This window comes from Oncorhynchus tshawytscha, linkage group LG06 (assembly GCF_018296145.1).
Source record: "Oncorhynchus tshawytscha isolate Ot180627B linkage group LG06, Otsh_v2.0, whole genome shotgun sequence".
Lineage (NCBI taxonomy): Eukaryota > Metazoa > Chordata > Actinopteri > Salmoniformes > Salmonidae > Oncorhynchus > Oncorhynchus tshawytscha.
This window is the reverse complement of record NC_056434.1, coordinates 15,871,520-15,888,495: the sequence shown is the minus strand read 5'-3', so window position 1 is coordinate 15,888,495 and position 16,976 is coordinate 15,871,520. Positions and strand designations below refer to the sequence as shown.

The 16,976-nt window shown below is 45.6% G+C and overlaps 2 protein-coding genes across 4 annotated transcripts in view; one reads left to right on the top strand and one right to left on the bottom strand.

Annotated features, from left to right (window-relative positions):
- The window catches only part of LOC112253266 (glutamate receptor ionotropic, NMDA 3B-like), a 27,595-nt gene extending 22,041 nt beyond the window's left edge, over positions 1-5,554 (top strand). The window contains exons 6-8 of the mRNA XM_042323019.1: positions 2,864-3,028; positions 3,816-3,886; positions 4,335-5,554. Of these exons, the coding sequence (XP_042178953.1) occupies positions 2,864-3,028; positions 3,816-3,886; positions 4,335-4,935 (837 nt within the window). The 3' untranslated portion in view covers positions 4,936-5,554. The remainder of the gene's footprint in view (positions 1-2,863; positions 3,029-3,815; positions 3,887-4,334) is intronic.
- Positions 5,555-6,106: 552 nt separating this feature from the next.
- Positions 6,107-16,976, bottom strand: part of LOC112252111 (membralin) — a 37,534-nt gene continuing 26,664 nt past the window's right edge. For 2 of the 3 annotated variants that reach the window (XM_024423065.2, XM_024423066.2), the window contains exons 4-11: positions 12,830-12,940; positions 11,373-11,495; positions 11,150-11,250; positions 10,883-10,940; positions 10,705-10,788; positions 10,147-10,279; positions 9,745-9,844; positions 6,107-9,247 (exon numbers count right to left, since the gene is read on the bottom strand). In XM_024423065.2, coding sequence (XP_024278833.1) covers positions 8,438-9,247; positions 9,745-9,844; positions 10,147-10,279; positions 10,705-10,788; positions 10,883-10,940; positions 11,150-11,250; positions 11,373-11,495; positions 12,830-12,940 — 1,520 coding nt within the window. In that variant the 3' untranslated portion in view covers positions 6,107-8,437. Of the gene's footprint in view, positions 9,248-9,744; positions 9,845-10,142; positions 10,280-10,704; positions 10,789-10,882; positions 10,941-11,149; positions 11,251-11,372; positions 11,496-12,829; positions 12,941-16,976 lie in introns of those variants that run through there. The other variant, XM_024423067.2, reaches the window with a different exon arrangement.

Below are 16,976 nucleotides of genomic sequence, written 5' to 3'. Positions count from 1 at the left end.
ACAGGAGCACCCGGATGACATTTCTATTTTACTCTAATTTGAAGGGCAGAATTACCTTGGCTTGCATCGAACAGATTATTCCTCATTTTCATTCCACATCCTTCTGCTCACATGGATTCGGAGGGGAAAGGCTGAGGGACAGAGGAAGGGAGGGGAACAGGGGGAGGCGACCTACCCCTCCCAGAAACAATATGGCGGAGGAAGGGTCCACTCTTAAACACAGTCGACAGGCTAACATCATCCATACTGGGGGCCCTAAGTGCTAATAGGATGAGTTATTCCCCCTGCATACTGATCACTACTTGGTCAGGGAGAGAGGGAGAAGGAGGGAGGGGTGAGAGTATAGAGGGAGAAGGTAGGATGGAGAGGGGGAGGGAGAGATAAGGATGGGGGAGAAAGGGGGAGAGAAGGACAGATGGGGGGTGAAGTGGGTAAGATGGAGAAGGGGAGAGGGAGGGAAGGTGTAGAGGAGAGGAGAGGAGAAGGGAGAGAGATATAATGGTGAAGTGGAGGGAGGGAGGGAACAGAGTGGCAGAGGGAGGGAGAGAGCAGAGGCTGGCAGCTCCCTCTCTTGGCCGAGTCCCAGAATTAAATGGGAGGAGGGACTGGGTCTAGGATGGGAGGGTGGCAGGAGGGATGGGGAGGGCCTGTACTGCACCCCTGGGGTTCACTGTGTCAGCACTTCGGAAACAAGCCCGCCGTCCTCCACCACTCCCTCTCTCAAGTTTTTCTTCTCTCCCTCTCTCACATCTACGTCCAAACCTCTACAGATAAGATCAGAGGCGGCTTTCGGTTTAGAACATTTCCTCTGAAAAGTTCTCTCTCCTTTGCTGCAAAGTGTCAAACAGCGTTGAACAATGTGTCTGCCTAAATATACAGCACATCTCCAACAACTCATGTTGTTAGACCTTGATAGGCTAGATTCCTATTTTATTGGAGGTGTACAGCACTATACAACTACTGTACTATACAACTACTGTACTGTATTGCTGGCAGGCACTCAGACAGGGTTCTCACTGCTCGCACTGTGCTTCTCAAACACACACTGTCGTCCTGACTTAGGCTAAATGTCCTCTAAGCACTGCTGGAATTCAAAAGGACATCTGCAGCAGCCCACAGGGTAGACACTAATCATACCGGTGTAGGCTGCTTTGGGGGGACAGCTCATAATAATGGCTGGAATGGAGTGAATGGAATGGTATTAAATGCATGTTTTGTATGTCTTTGATACCATTCCATTCACTCCATTACACTACATTCCAACCATTATTATGAGCCGTCCTCCCCTCAGCAGCCTCCACTGAATCATATAGGCTAGAATAGAGTAGAGTAGAATAGAAGGGTAGGCTCAAAGGAATAGAATGAGAACTCATATCTCTGGGTAGAATAATCTAGAACCAAATAGAATACAACGCAACAAAATCAATAAAGCAGCCAATGGCATGGAGATCAGGATTGTGTTGGTTATTAGTCACAATGCTCAGGTCTCTAAAGCCCTGTTTATGCCTGGTTCTAACATGCGTTCTTTATCCTGATTTTGTCCACGTTCTGATTGTGCCCTCATTTTTAGACAGGTGTAGATAATTAAAATATGGATGGTGATCTGATTATGATCAGATCTTCCTAACTACCTCGGGAGGTAGTCAGGGATGCATTGTGTCTCTGGTGTAATGGATCTGGACAGTGAAACCATTTAAATCATCATTCTTCTGCCCTCTAAAATCATTGTCAGGTACCACTATTGACTTATGGCATCAATATGTCTCTTAAAATAAATGAATAAATATTATTTAGTAAAATATCGGTCAAATAATTTACATTCATGTAAATCTGGTCACAATGCAGACACAGGCGGCAGGGTAGCCTAGTGGTTAGAGCATTGGACTAGTAACCAAAAGGTTGCAAGTTCAAATCCCCGAGCTGACGAGGTACAAAATCTGTCGTTCTGCCCCTGAACAGGCAGTTAACCCACTGTTCCTAGGCCGTCATTGAAAATAAGAATTTGTTCTTAACTGACTTGCTTTTTAAAAAACAGTGGGCAGAAAACAGACACATTTTAATACCCTGTATAGATGCAATGGCTAATATGTGGGCACAATCAGACTGTGAACAAGATCAGGACAAAGGACACATGTTTTCACCAGGTATAAACAGGGCTTAATAGGAACGCAGCAGAATCTATTTAAAAAACGCCACACTTTTAAAATTCTAAATAGTTATTTTTGGCAGGACAGACATGATGTCCTGATGTCAAAACTGTAATGGCCCGATTCAGACTTGAGAAATCTATTTATTTTTAACACTTTTTGGTAGTTTTGACTCTATACTGTCATTTGTGCATGGCTACATAAATCTATAGCTTGCGTCTCCACATTTCATATCTGCAAGTTATAAGGCCAGCATTTCATACATTTTACTGTGGAAAAGTTGATATGTTGATATGCTTCAGTTTGCTTTCATGTGACTGGTTTCTCATTTGTCTCCAGCAGTCATAAGGGAAAATAGATATAAAACAATTGTCACTTATATTTACAATCCCCTTATCCAAATAGCTTACTCATTTACTCATTCTATGGACCATATGTTGATCTCTGTCTGAATAGAAATTAATAGAGACTGCCCCTAGAGGTGAAAAGAGGGAGCGTCAGAAAAGATGAGAGACCTGAAATGATGCTCAGTATCCATTGGATAGATATCTAATGACAAGGTTCTCAGGGACATATCACCATCATCCCAAGGACTGATGTTGGTCCATGGACCAGAGGTTGACAATTTACTACATTGTTAAACCCTTTGTTACAGGTGTTAACCCTACTCAAGTAACCAAACTGTCCCCTCCCTTTCCCTCCCCCTCCTTATACAGACTCTCCAGATGGGCATCCGTCACTTCTCAGGGCTGTTTGTGCTGCTGTGTGTGGGTGTGGCCACGTCACTGCTCACCCTGGCTGGAGAGCACGCCTTCTATCACATGGTGCTGCCACACATCCGACGACGACAGAAGTACAAGTACTGGCTCCACACCAGCCAGGTGAGATGGAGGGAGGGACTGTGTGAGTGAACCAAAGGAGAATGTAAGTGTGAGAGTGTGTGTATGTGTGTGCACAAGAAAGAACGAGAAAACAGAGAAAGTGTGATTGAACCAAGTGTGTGTGTGTCAGTGAGAAAGAGAGATAATGTGTGAGAGAAAGAAACAGACAGATGCTGTGTGTGTGAGCGTTTGTGTGTCAATAAAATAACCTTCATAGTGAGCCTCTCTGCCTCAGGCTTCAGACTTTTTCATAGCTTCTTTCATTGGCCTTTTTAAAGTGCTCTTTTTTACTTGAAGACATTTGTGGCTTTCCCTGTCATGTTTTACGAACTCTATATCTAAAAGCAGTTACGCTTCACAAATCCTCCGGGAATTAAATATGAACAAATATTGATTGCTTGTAAAATGTTGTTTATGGTGTAGGTTTTTCACTCTCTTGGATAAACAGTCTTTAAAAAAAATAAGGACTGTTTATCACCTTGGCTGTCATTTGATAACATAAAGGCAACATCGCCATCTGCTGTTGACTTAGAGAACCACCATTTGGGAACCATAGTTGAAGTGAAGTATTAAAAGCACTGAAAATTCAAATCTGCCTGGCTTAAGTCCCCGGAGGTCCTCTAAGCTCCTTCCCCAGTTGGAGGATTATTAACGAGAGGGGGAAAGTAATTACAATTTCTAAGATGGTGTTGATTCTGTCTGTTTTGAATAAATCAGTGTGGAGCTTTTCTCCCCCTCCCACCTCTTCCCCTGGCTCAGTGTAACTATGGCCCCATTTGTTATGTAGAAAATCCACCGAGCCCTGAACCAGACCTATGAGGATGTGAAGAAGAAGCAGGGCGCCAACACAGAAAGAAGGTGACAAAATGGCTGCTATTATGGAGACCTGTTTTACATATGTGTTTACTGTCCTTGTCCTTTCCTCCATAATCACTGATCTGACAGGACCTGAGTAGAATCTAGAAGAAACAATATATAGTTGAAACAAGGAGATGAAGCATTAGGGTTGGATTCAACCCTTATCGTGGAAGTATCCCCTTAAAATGTAAAGGTATTTTCCAATTGAGTCGACATATGCAGCGTTTACCATGAATGCAGTGTTTACCCCGAACATGGGAACATTGCCTTTAAATTTCAATCGAGCATTAAACGCAGATTTTCTGCGATACTATTCAGATATGGATTGAATCTAGCCCTAATACTGAGATACAGATTGAAAGCAATCTAACATACTAGTAGTGGTTGTTTAAGCACCAGGCCTGTGTCTTTCTTTCTTTACTGACACAAGCCTTTTATCTCCATGTAGCTGCAACAACCAGAAGAACCAGCACCCCCAGCCTCCCCCAGACCCCCCTTCCCCCCGCGCCTCGGCCAAGTGGAACGAGAGCAGCAGGGACTCCACTGCTGCAGCCGCTAAAGACAAGCGAGTCCACTTTAACCTGGAGACCCTCAACAGCCGCCGCCTTCTAGCCCGGGCCGAGTCTGAAGGGGGGAGGGGGGGGTCGGCTGGATGTGACACTAACCCTAGGACCAACCCGGCCACACGGGTCTGTGCGAATGGGGGCTTCGGGACTTCCTTTGCCAGTCTCGTGCTATCCCTCCCCTCCTCTTCTTCCTCCTCAGGCGTTCCTTTGAGGCCGGGAGAGCTGCAGGAGCTGCAGGAGAGGATCGACCTGATCCGGGATCAGCTGAGGACGGCTCTGGCCAGGAGGGCTGAGCTGCAGACTTCCCTGGCCAAGGAAAAGGCTGCCTGCTCCGCCCCCATAGTGACAGGAATGACCTCCGTGGTTGTAGCTACTGCAGCCCTCCCCTCCTCCCGCTGTGCCACCACCATGACAGACCCTGTCCTCAAGTCCCTGCCCACAGTCCACACCATCCCTCCCATACACACCAATGAGAAGAGCTGATGCCCCCTGGTGTTTGGAAAAGCCAATGGTGTATTAGGGTTTATTGAAAGAAGTTGGATTACCTTGGATTGGATTTATCCAATTACTGTGAGCCCGATGCCATAGCATGGCAGCTCTTTCCCTGGACACTCTTTTGCTATTGGGTGAGATGAAAGAGCTTTTCAGGGCATTGGGAATCCCTTGTGATCTTACATGTGCCCAATTGGTCCTCCCATGATTGGTAAAATGTGTGTTTGTGTTTGGGCTACCTCAGGCCTACTTGGATCTACCATGCCAATGGAGTGGAGCTAGAAGTACCAGCATGCCCCCATGACCAAGCCCTGCTGGCACTGCACCCATTCTGGGAACTTAACCACTGACTTTCCAGTGGTCTCTCTTCTGCCACAGGAGCCAAAATGGCTGCCACCCACAACCTTCTGTTTCCAGTCTCTTGTTGATTTTAGTGGTGGGGCGATAACTGAATTTTATCAATAATGCAATGGCAACCTGAAACAACAATCAGTAATACGTGGAGTTCAGACTGTATTCAAATCAGTAGTGGTGCTTTTATGGTGTTTCTGTTTTCTTCCTTTGAGTTCTGAGTCGATATCGTTCAAGAATAAAGTCTGATGGAAGTGTTGGTTGTGATGGTTGAAATGTGAATCCTTGTCAAGTGTACTTTGTGTCGTCTGTATTTTTACCGCTAGGTCCACAGAGGGAAAGTAGGGATGTTTTCCTCATAGAAATGATGGAATATTTCAGTGATAGAATAACAGGTGGTACCTGAACCATGAAGTCTGTAATACACATGAACTCTTTCCAAACATTTATACAAAAAAACAGGGTGTCACTTTTCCTTTGACATGGAATCCTTTTGTTAATCAGGCGTGAAAATATGGACTTTATTTGGAATAGCCTGTCAGCGTTTCCCTGGGGACCCCAAATGGTGCACGTAGTGGTTATTGGCTCAGCATTACATAAGCCTACCTAGCTGATTCAAATAATCGACTCAACTTTTTATTTGAATCAGCTTTGCAGTGCTAGGGCCAAAACCAAAACATGTACCCCAGGTTCGAGTTTGGGAAATGCTGGCCTATTTCAACCTACAATAACTAGTGGTGCACGTAACCCTACCTACTGAAGGATAGGATTTATATAACCAATACTAGGACACACAAACAACCACACCAACGACAATTGTTTGTGCAAAGAATGCTTCTTCTGCACTTAGTTTACCGAACAGTTAAATACATTTGAATGAGAGAAGGAATCTAGTCCATCACAGATTGAAGGATTCATTTACATTGCCTAAAATGAGCTACAAATGGACAGCAACTGTTGCATTGCTACAATCATCCTGTTTTTTCTTACAGAACGGCATATAGGCACAGATAAAGAAACTGATCATAAAACGTCATTGATAGAGCATATTTGTCGCATCTGTAAAAGTATCCTCTTCTACAATGAAGACTTTTCTCTTTAAACTGACTTCCTGTCATATTGCACAATTTGGACCTTTCAAACCAGAACCACGTCCTTGGTCCTGCCCACTGCATAGCCATGACTACACCTCCACCCAACACACTGAACAGAAATGATTCTACTCCCATCTTAATAGAACTAATGGAAAAGTCTAACCCATTTTGCTAAATGTCCCTTGGTTATCGTGATTCCGTTGAAATATAAACCATTTTCCTCATATCAGAGGCCACTATATGCCAAAAACCTGCTTAAATTCGACTGCTAAGGAAATCTCAACATGCACTTCCAATAATATCTCATTTGGAATTATAAGGCATCAAAATAAAGCTCACTGGGCAGGAAGTTGTTCTGTTTCAACAGATGAGGATGTAGACATTGGAACACATCTGTCATTATTCCCTGTTTATTCTGCCCTGCCAGTTTCTACTTGGAGTTATCATTTTTAATTCTCTGGACTTTTGTTACACCCTGTCCATCTGAGAACGGCGTTCAGCAGGTTCCAGAAAGGGGAAGCAGGATGCATGTCAGGTCCATCTGACGACCGGTAGTTTGTCTCACAGTAGCATCTTACTAGGCTTGCAAGTCCAGTTTAGTCTCTTGTGAGCTAACGAACAAACAGTGGCCACACAAGTCTGGTAAAGTTTCCAAGGTAGTCTTCAGCAGCTTCATCATCAGGAGGTTTTAAAACAAGAAACATTATAAAAAAATACGCTCTTTACCAAATTAAATTGGAGCGTCCAAGGCATGCAATTTCATCACAACTTGCCATTTTGGCAGCTGAATGGTAGATCAAGGACACATGTAATGGAGATTGGTTGGCATGGTTACAATAGCTTTACCCTGAAGCCATTTAACATAGCCTATCGTCTTGTGCTAGTCTGAAGCAAAGAACTGTGTGTTACCAGGTCACATGCTCCTCTTTTGGAATACAGGATGTAAGGCAAGGTTTCACAAACTGCTTCCTGGCGCCCCCGGGGGCATGTTCTGTTTTTTGCCCTAGCACCACAGAGCTGATTCAAATAACCAACTCCTTATCAAACTTTGATTATTTGAACAAAACATGCACCCAGGGGGGTTAGTATAGTGACTTAACATTACAGACCATGAAACAGGTACCTGGTCAAGCCTTCCAGTTGATCATGTATCTGCACGGTGAAGCGATTGCAATTTGAAAGACAAAACCTGATAATGAGTTATGGGTGAGAAAAATGGGCCTTAGTGTCCTGACTGTACACAGAAAAGTTAAGACAAAAGAAACTGCAGGTTAAGACAAAAGAAACTGCAGTCATGACAGCTCTTCTGCGGCTCAAGCAGTACGGGAGCAACTGCCAAGCATTGTAAGAGCAGTGGATTGGCAAAACATCCGAGCAAGGAGGTCTACTCAACACTCAAAAACAGTGGATATCAACTCAATTTCCCACGATGCTCCAGTCAGGGATAGAGCTAGCTTGCGGAGCCAGTTGGAGAAAAAGTTGAGAGCTTGTGAGAAGTGGGGTTTGACCAAGTATCATGACAACCCACAGCAACTTTATTAGCCTGTTTAACAGTTCTGAAAGAAAATTGAGCAACTCAAAACACGGGGTTGTCTTTTTTCTGGGTTTGAGGACCAGATGGAATGAATGGATGGATAGGACAAGAGGTCATGTGTTGCAGCCCTGTATAGTCCACTGTGCTCTCAAAAGGAAACATACACCGCCATTTCCAAATCCAGTCGAGACACCCCCTAACCAACAGAATCATCATCTTTAAGGAATTGTATATCACCAATGCAATAGGATTGATTATTTTACAAATACATAAAAATAAAAAATAAAATGTATGTCCGGGTAGCCATTTCCAAACAATTCCACACCTTTGAAGAGAAGTTGAGGGGCAGGGCTTTTCTTTTCCTCAGCTTTCCATCCCCCTCTTCTCCTGGTTGTCGTAAGAATGACATTACAGGAATAAAGCCACGTCGGCATCTTGCGGTGTTGGAAGAAGAATTAAGGGGGAGAAGATATGTTTCCTCTGCGTATGGGAGCATGTGTGTGTGTGGGGGGGCTCAGGATGGAGTTGGGCTGGGGGCTTCCTCTTTCTTGGAGTCCCAATCTGTGGGGCTCTGCCTGGGGCATTCTGGCTCCCCAACCACTGCCCTACTGCAGTCTGTGTGTGGAGAAGGTGGTTGAGGAAGGGACGGCCTGACAGTAGAGAGGCAAGTCTCTGCTTCCTGGAGTCCTCCCACTGGAGGAGAGGGAGGAGGCAGGCCTGATCCTGCTGCACTGCCTCTACAGGCCACTATGGTTTTGATTTCCACTGCCATCAAGCTGGGACCGGTGCCACTTGTGCTCTCTCCTCCACCATCACTCCCCCCCATTCGAATCTCCGCCACCATGCTGAGGCCTGCCCCAGGAACACCAACCCTCCCCACCCCTCTGGCCTCCCCCAGCAATCCCCCTGCCGTGCTTTCCATCAAAGACCCCCCAGGTTGGGGGGCTGAGGAGGACAAGGCCTCCGTGATGATGGCTGTCGTCTCCGCCATCCAGTCCAGCTCCGTTGTCAACTCTCCTACGGCCCCTTCTAACGTGGCACTCCCAGCCAGGCCGTTTGACTGGGAAGCCAGGGTCGCTGAACCTTGGGCCTGGGCCATCGAAGAAGCCAGGGGCTCATCTGGCGGTCGGACCTGGCCGTTGGCTTCCCCTCCCCGAGCTGGGGCTGCTGCAGCGGTGGTGGTGTTGTTGTTGAGGTTGTCCTGCAGGGCCGTCTGGTTGCCCCCCTGGCCCGCCAGCTGGTTCTGCAGCAGCATCTCCTGGATGCGGATCTGTTGGAGGATGGCCGGAAGCTCGTAGTGGTGGAAGAAGTAGACCATTGAGTGCTAGGGATGGAGAAGAGATGTAGGCGCTTAAAGTAAGTCTGTTTAAGTCATGGCGTTAGAAACAGGGCCGGGGGAGGCTATAACCTAGAACTAGAGGTGGCTGGCATTGGCTAAACTCTAGCCAAGGATGCTAATCTCTTTGGTCCAGCCACTAGCATTTGGGCTAAACCATTAGAATCAATCAATCACTTGTATAGGGAAAAAAAAAAAATATATATATATATATATATATATATATTCAGGACATTCATTTAAAATCGTTTTGAAGACACACCAACCCGATATGACCTTCTTTAGCGATTCGCCACAATAACATGTCCACTTGCCTAAAGATGAAGCACCTTCCAGCTCAGTGTTTTGACTTGGTGCTCATATTCAAAATGCTGGAGGATGGAGTGTGTGGGCTACTAACTAAACACACACACACTTTGAAATCACACTACAGTTTGAGTGAGTTTATTTTCTCTAGTCAATTTCTTTCCTCCAACCCTTCTCACCTGTATGAAGAGCCAGGAGGTGACCAGAGCCAGGCTGCTGTACTGGCCGTTGAAGCGGTAGTGGTAGGCGTAGAACGCAAAGTGATACAGATAGAAGAACCTGCAGGAGACAGACAGCCTCCTTAGAGAGTAGCCAAAAATAACTGGACTGACAAACAGAGGAATGGATAGACTGTCTGGAACTGGAGAGACAAAGTGATCGGTTGTATGTAGTGGAGAGAATAAGCAAATTAGTTAGACTACATAGAAACAAAGCAAATAGGCTTCATGTTCCAAGGGCCCTTTCTCTTCATGTTCCAAGGGCCCTTTCTCTCTGCCCATCCCCATTTGATGCAAGACAGTAGGGTATGAATGGTTTATATCAGCTATTGGCATTTGGTGGTGTTGGTGTCTGGAACTCACCTCAGCCAATGACGTTTGCTGGTGTTTGTGTGGCAGCAGATGGCGTCGTACTGGTCGGCCAGCCACACGATGAGGATGATGTAGAAGGCGGTGGTGGTGTCGTTGAAGAACTCAGACATGATGGCCTCCATGCCTGGGAGAGAGAGAGAGAGATTTGTACCACCTGTTCAATCTAGAAACAGTCTCAAGACCCAGCTTGTTGTTGTTACATATGTAGTCGAATATGTTGGCACCTGTAGCACTTTAAAATGGAGCGCAATAGACAGAATGTTCCGTTTTCTCTTCTCAAAACTTGTTGAATTACTTTTTTACCATGTAGGCACCTACAACAGGTGAGAAATTACACAGTAAATGAGAATCATTGCATTAAAACAAAATGTATTAGAATTTTAAATAATTTAGTCCGGGCCATTTTAAAATCATACAAATACAAAAGTAAACAAAGTACTTTCAATTTCATCTCATTTTAGAAGAAACGGTGAATCACGCAAAGGTGCCAATATATTTGACCACATCTGTAACTGTAGAGATGGCGCCTCAATGGTATGCCACTCTTACCCACGAGAGCCAGGATCACAGTAAGCAGAGGCGCTGCTGGGAAAGCGATGGTCATGTTCATCTCCAACATCTGTAGAAGGTCCACTAGAGAAACAGAGGTCAGAGATTAAGCATCTGGCATGTAGAGATGTATTCTTCCAGGACTACTAGAGTTGAGAGGGGTGTGAGTGTGACTCACCAATGAAGACAAAGATCTGGTGGTGGGAGTAGCGCAGCAGCATAGACACGGACAGGGTCTGTAGACATGGAAGGAAACAGACAACTTATCTTTCATGAATAACCCAGGGAGTTAGTTAAGCACCAGCTCATTTATCATACCAAATATGTTGTATTGTTTGTGAAACTTCAGAGTAAAGAACCTGAATGATGGTTTCTCATTGGCTACATTTAACACTTTGGATTTGATGCAAGTTTGACAAAAAGGTGTGTGGAGATTGCTACTTACGAATATTACCATGATGACAAAGGCAGCCAGGTAGGAGGTGCGAGCCATCCACATGCTGACAAATCGGTAGTGTTCCCCGGACACCACATTCCTGAGGAAGCCTGTTCTCACACAGAGCACGGGTCAGAGACACACACACAGGCCTTTGCACACCACCAAGAAAAGAAACATATGGGAGAATCCCTGACACACACACACACACCCATCCCTAAACACCATGTACCTTTGTCCTCCTCGTTCTCTGCCAGGGCCTTGACACTAGACATCAGGATGTCATCGTAGCCCAGGAACTCATCCAGGAGGAGGCGACTGAAGCTGTCCCCAAAGCACGGATCCTTCATGGGGTCTGCACACACACACACACAGAGCCCCTCCTACCCTCTAACACTTGTTTGTGGTACTCATAACAGACTTATTAGTGTGTTATGATGACTACTTATCTTGGTGTTTCTACAACACCTACACCCTTTAAGCTCTGAATAAGAGCATCTGCTAAAAGACAAACGCTCATGTGAAAGTTAGCCGCGGACGCTCAACAAAAGGGTGGTCAGAGCCTTCAGCTTCAACTTCCATTAAGTGCAGCATTGTGTTGGCCAATATGACCTACGACCCAAATGAATTTATATTTCAAAATAAAAGTCTGTAGCTAGCTACAGTCCACCTTTGCCTTGGGTGGCTAAGGGAGGTTTTGTACTAGGCACACCAGCAGGTAACTACTGATCAAACCAAATGCTGCTCAAGCAAGTCAGTGGCCATACTTCCTATCCCTTTATTAACTTCAGTCCCCACGACTGTACCCACTGTAGTCCCCACGACTGTACCCACTGTAGTCCCCACGACTGTACCCACTGTAGTCCCCACGACTGTACCCACTGTAGTCCCCACGACTGTACCCACTGTAGTCCCCACGACTGTACCCACTGTAGTCCCCTGTACCCACTGTAGTCCCCACGACTGTACCCACTGTAGTCCCCACGACTGTACCCACTGTAGTCCCCACGACTGTACCCACTGTAGTCCCCACGACTGTACCCACTGTAGTCCCCACGTCCCCACTGTATCCACTGTAGTCCCACTGTAGTCCCCATGACTGTACCCACTGTAGTCCCCATGACTGTACCCACTGTAGTCCCTATGACTGTACCCACTGTAGTCCCCACGACTGTACCCACTGTAGTCCCCACGACTGTACCCACTGTAGTCCCCACGACTGTACCCACTGTAGTCCCTATGACTGTATCCACTGTAGTCCCTATGACTGTGGTGTTACATGTAGACTAGAAAATTACATGTCCACGAGCAGCATCGCAGATATTGAGATGAGAGAAATTAAAAAGACTTCGCTCTGTCACTACGCACGTGCACAGGTCGGTATCACACCGTTACAGCGTGGTAACCACGGGAGCAAAACAGCAGAGCGCTTCAACGCTCTTAGGTGTTGCGGAAATTGGCCCAGTATGCCATTTGCTTTGTGCATTTGTCATTTCGATGAGTCTACCTTTAAGTAGGCTTAAGTTAATAGCACAGCTTACCCAGGTACTGAATGACTGTTAATGACACCTGCTATGTCACGGTTAGGGTGGTATTAAGTAGTCTTAACACACCTCACCAGCTATGGCTGTTCATGGCACCTGCCATCATGTGCTATGTCAGTGTTAAGTAGGCTTTATAACAGCTTACCCAGCGTGACGACCATGACAGGGATGTTGAGGCGTTGCCGGGTGGTCTGGGACAAGCGGAGGAAGCCGTACTCCAGAGAGTACTCCACTATGTAATCCTCCTGAGGCCACACTGAAGGCACAGAGACACACACTCACAGGTAAGCATCGCAGCTTACCACATCCCGTAGCTCACCAACCCCACTGCACACACACACACACGATTGCATTGGCCCCAGTGATGTGCTGGGCAGTACGCAATACCCTTTGTAGCGCCTTACTGATGCTGAGCAGTTGCCACACCAGGCGTTGATGCAACCGGTCAGGATGCTCTAAGCTGCAGCTGTATAATTCTTTTGAGGATCTGGGGACCCATGCAAAATCTTTCAGTCTCCTGAGAGGGAAAAGGGTTTGTCTTGCCCTCTTCACGACTGTCTTGGTGTTTTGGACTATGATAGTTTGTTAGTGATGTGGACGCCAAGGAACTTAAAGCTCTTGACCCGCTCCACTTCAACCCCGTCGATGTTAATGGGGACCAGTTAGGCCTTCCTTTTCCTGTAGTCCACGGTCAGCTCCTTTATCTTGCCCACATTGAGAGAGGATGTTGTCCAGGCACCACACTGCCAGGTCTCGGACCTCCTCCCTATAGGCTGTCTCATCGTTGTCTGTGATCAGGCCTCCCACCGTTGTGTCGTCAGCAAACTTAATGATGGTGTTGGAGTCATGGGTGAACAGGGAGTACAGGAGGGGACTAAGCACGTACCCCTGACGTGCCCCAGTGTTGAGGATCAGCATGGCAGATGTGTAGTTACCTACCCTTACCACCTGCCCATCAGGAAGTTCAGGGTCCAGTTGGGAGGTGTTTAGTCCCAGGGTCATTAGCTTAGTGATGAGCTATTTTAATTTGACCTTTATTTAACTAGGCAAGTCAATTAAGAAAAAAAATCTTATTTACAATGACAGCCTAGGAACAGTGGGTTAACTGCCTTGTTCAAGGGCAGAATGACAGGTTTTTACCATGTCAGATTGGGGGGATTCGATCTAGCAACCTTTCGGTTACTGGTCCAATGCTCTAACCACTAGGCTACCTGCCGCCCCACATTGATGAGCTTTGAGGGCACTATGGTGTTGAACGCTGAGCTGTAGTCAATGAATAGCATTCTCACATAGGTGTTCCTTTTTGTCCAGGTAGGAAAGGGCAGTGTGGAGTTCAATAGAGATTGCTTTCAAGTCAGACACCATTTTAATCATGAGAATCTCATCTTTCTAATTATCTAAGTCTGGGCAGCGAGCTTGGTTGTCATCAAATGCTAGCCCCAAAATAATTTTTGCTCTTGGAACGCTTGAGCTCCCTCCATTACTTTCCTATGGAGAGGCATTCCGGTCTATTTCGCCAAATATCACAATGTGTATATTCAAGTCGGGCACCATTTTAAAATCAGGAGAATCTCCTCTTTGTAATTATGTAAGCCTGGGCAGTGAGCTCCTTTGTCATCGATCATTAGACCAGAAATAGAAGTTCATTTTTTCCCTACTTTCTCATTACGCAGACATACGCACAATTAACACCATCAGGGTGCGGATATTACTTATTTTTTTTTTCAATTTTGTCCGGTGAACAGATTGTAGCTGTAAAATAAAAAAGGGAAACATTTGTTTGTGCCATTTAGGCAAAATTTTATTCTAAACATCACCCCAGTCAAAACAAGCTCTGCGAACGTTCGATTCCATTCATTTGCTATGGGCTAGTGTTGCAGCTTAGCCAAAGTTATTTTGCTGTTTTTCAACCTTTGGTGAATTTTGACTCATTCTGTTGTCCAGCCTAGCAATGGAGGAATAGTCTGGAGACAACCGACGCATACAGCAGCAGAACAACGTGCAGAGTTTTTACAAGAGTATGTAACACTGAAAGCTTCAGTATACAAGCTATTAGCAAGTTAGCATGACATTTCCCCCCAATTTTGAAGTCCCAACATCATGCATTGAGCTAAATATTAATTTACCTTGCATTCACTATAAAGTAGTGGGTGGTGGTCACGAAGATGACTGAAGTGTTTCCCCCTTTCGCAGTGATTTTTTGTTGCATATTCTGTAGACCGGGCGACCATCTTCTATTAAGTTTCCCTCAGCACTCTTGTAAAACCCAAAATATGACCCCACTTCAAATATGGTCCTCTTAGAAGGCTGAAAATTCTCCTGAGCGCTGTCACTGCCTTCCTCCATGTTTTCACACAAAACATAACCCACGTTGCATGCTACACCTGTGTCAGACAGTTGCTAACTTTGGTTGAGGCTAGACAGTATTTACCGTGAGTTTTTCAAATTACAATTTGAAACAGTAATACTAACCATCGGGAATTTTACCGTGGTTTATCGCAAAATCAGTAACTGTTTCATCCCTAGACGTAATCATTTAGGCAGGTTACCTTCACTATCTTAGGCACAGGGACTATGGTGGTCTGTTTGAAACATGTATGTATTACAGACTCAGCCAGGGAGAGGTTGAAAATGTCAGTGAAGACACTTGCTAGTTAGTCTGTGCATGCTTGGAGTACACATCCTGGTAATCCGTCTGGCCCTGCGGCCTTGTAAATGTTGACCTGTTTAAAAGGTCTTGCTCACATCGGCTACGGAGAGTGATCGCACAGTCATCCGGGAACAGCTAGTGCTCTCAAGCGTTCTTCAGTGTTTCTTGACTCAAAGCAAGCATAAAAGGGCAGCTCGCGGCCGAGTTTCCCCTTTGTAGTCCGTAAAAGTTTCCAAGCCCTGCCACATCCATACCCTACTCAACAAATTGGATGCAGTCTATCACAGTGCAATCCGTTCTGTTACCAACGCCCCATATACTACCCACCATTGCGACCTGTACACTCTCGTTGGCTGGCCCTCGCTTCATACTCGTCGCCAAACCCACTGGCTCCATGTCATCTACAAGACCCTGCTAGGTAAAGTCCCCCCTTATCTCAGCTCGCTGGTCACCATAGAATCACCCACCTGTAGCACACCCTCCAGCAGGTCTCTCTCTCTGGTCACCCCCAAAACCAATTCTTTGGCCGCCTCTCCTTCCAGTTCTCTGCTGCCAATGACTGGAACGAACTACAAAATCTCTGAAACTGGAAACACTTATCTCCCTCACTAGCTTTAAGCACCAACTGTCAGAGCAGCTCACAGATTACTACACCTGTACATAGCCCACCTATAATTTAGCCCAAACAACTACCTCTTTCCCTACTGTATTTATTTATTTTGTTCCTTTGCACCCCATTATTTTTTATTTCTACTTTGCACATTCTTCCACTGCAAATCTACCATTCCAGTGTTTTACTTGCTATATTGTGTTTACTTTGTCACCATGGCCTTTTTTTTTTGCCTTTACCTCCCTTATCGCACCTCATTTGCTCACATCATATATAGACTTGTTTATACTGTATTATCGACTGTATGTTTGTTTTACTCCATGTGTAACTGTGTCGTTGTATGTGTCGAACTGCTTTGCTTTATCTTGGCCAGGTCGCAATTGTAAATGAGAACCTGTTCAACTATTGATGCTTTGTTTGTTTTTTTACCCATTTTTCTCCCCAATTTCATGGTAACGCCTTGCCTGTTTGATGGTTCGTTTGAGGGCATAGCAGGATTTCTTATAATAGTCCGGATTAGTATCCCGCTCCTTGAAAGTAGAAGCTCTAGCCTTTAGCTCAGTGCGGATGTTGCCTGTAATCCATGGCTTCTAGTTGGGAAATGTACATATGGTCACTGTAGGGACGACGTCATTGATGCACTGATTGATGAAGCCGTTGACTGTGGTGGTATACTCCTCAATGCCATTAGATGAATCCCAGAACATATTCCAGTCTGTGCTGGCAAAACAGTCCTGTAGCGAGGCATCCGCGTTATCTGACCACTTCCATATTGAGCTAGTCACTGGTGCCTCCTGCTTTAATTTTTGCTTGGAAGCAGGAGGATAGAATTATGGTCAGATTTGCCAAATGGAGGGCGAGCTTTGTATGCATCTCTGTGTGTGGAGTAAAGGTGGTCTAGAGTTTCTCTCCTCTGGTTGCACGTGACATGCTGGTAGAAATGAGGTAAAGAGGATTTAAGTTTGTCTGCATTAAAGTCCCAGCCACTAAAAGCGCAGCTTATGAATGAGCATTTTCTTATTTATTTATTGC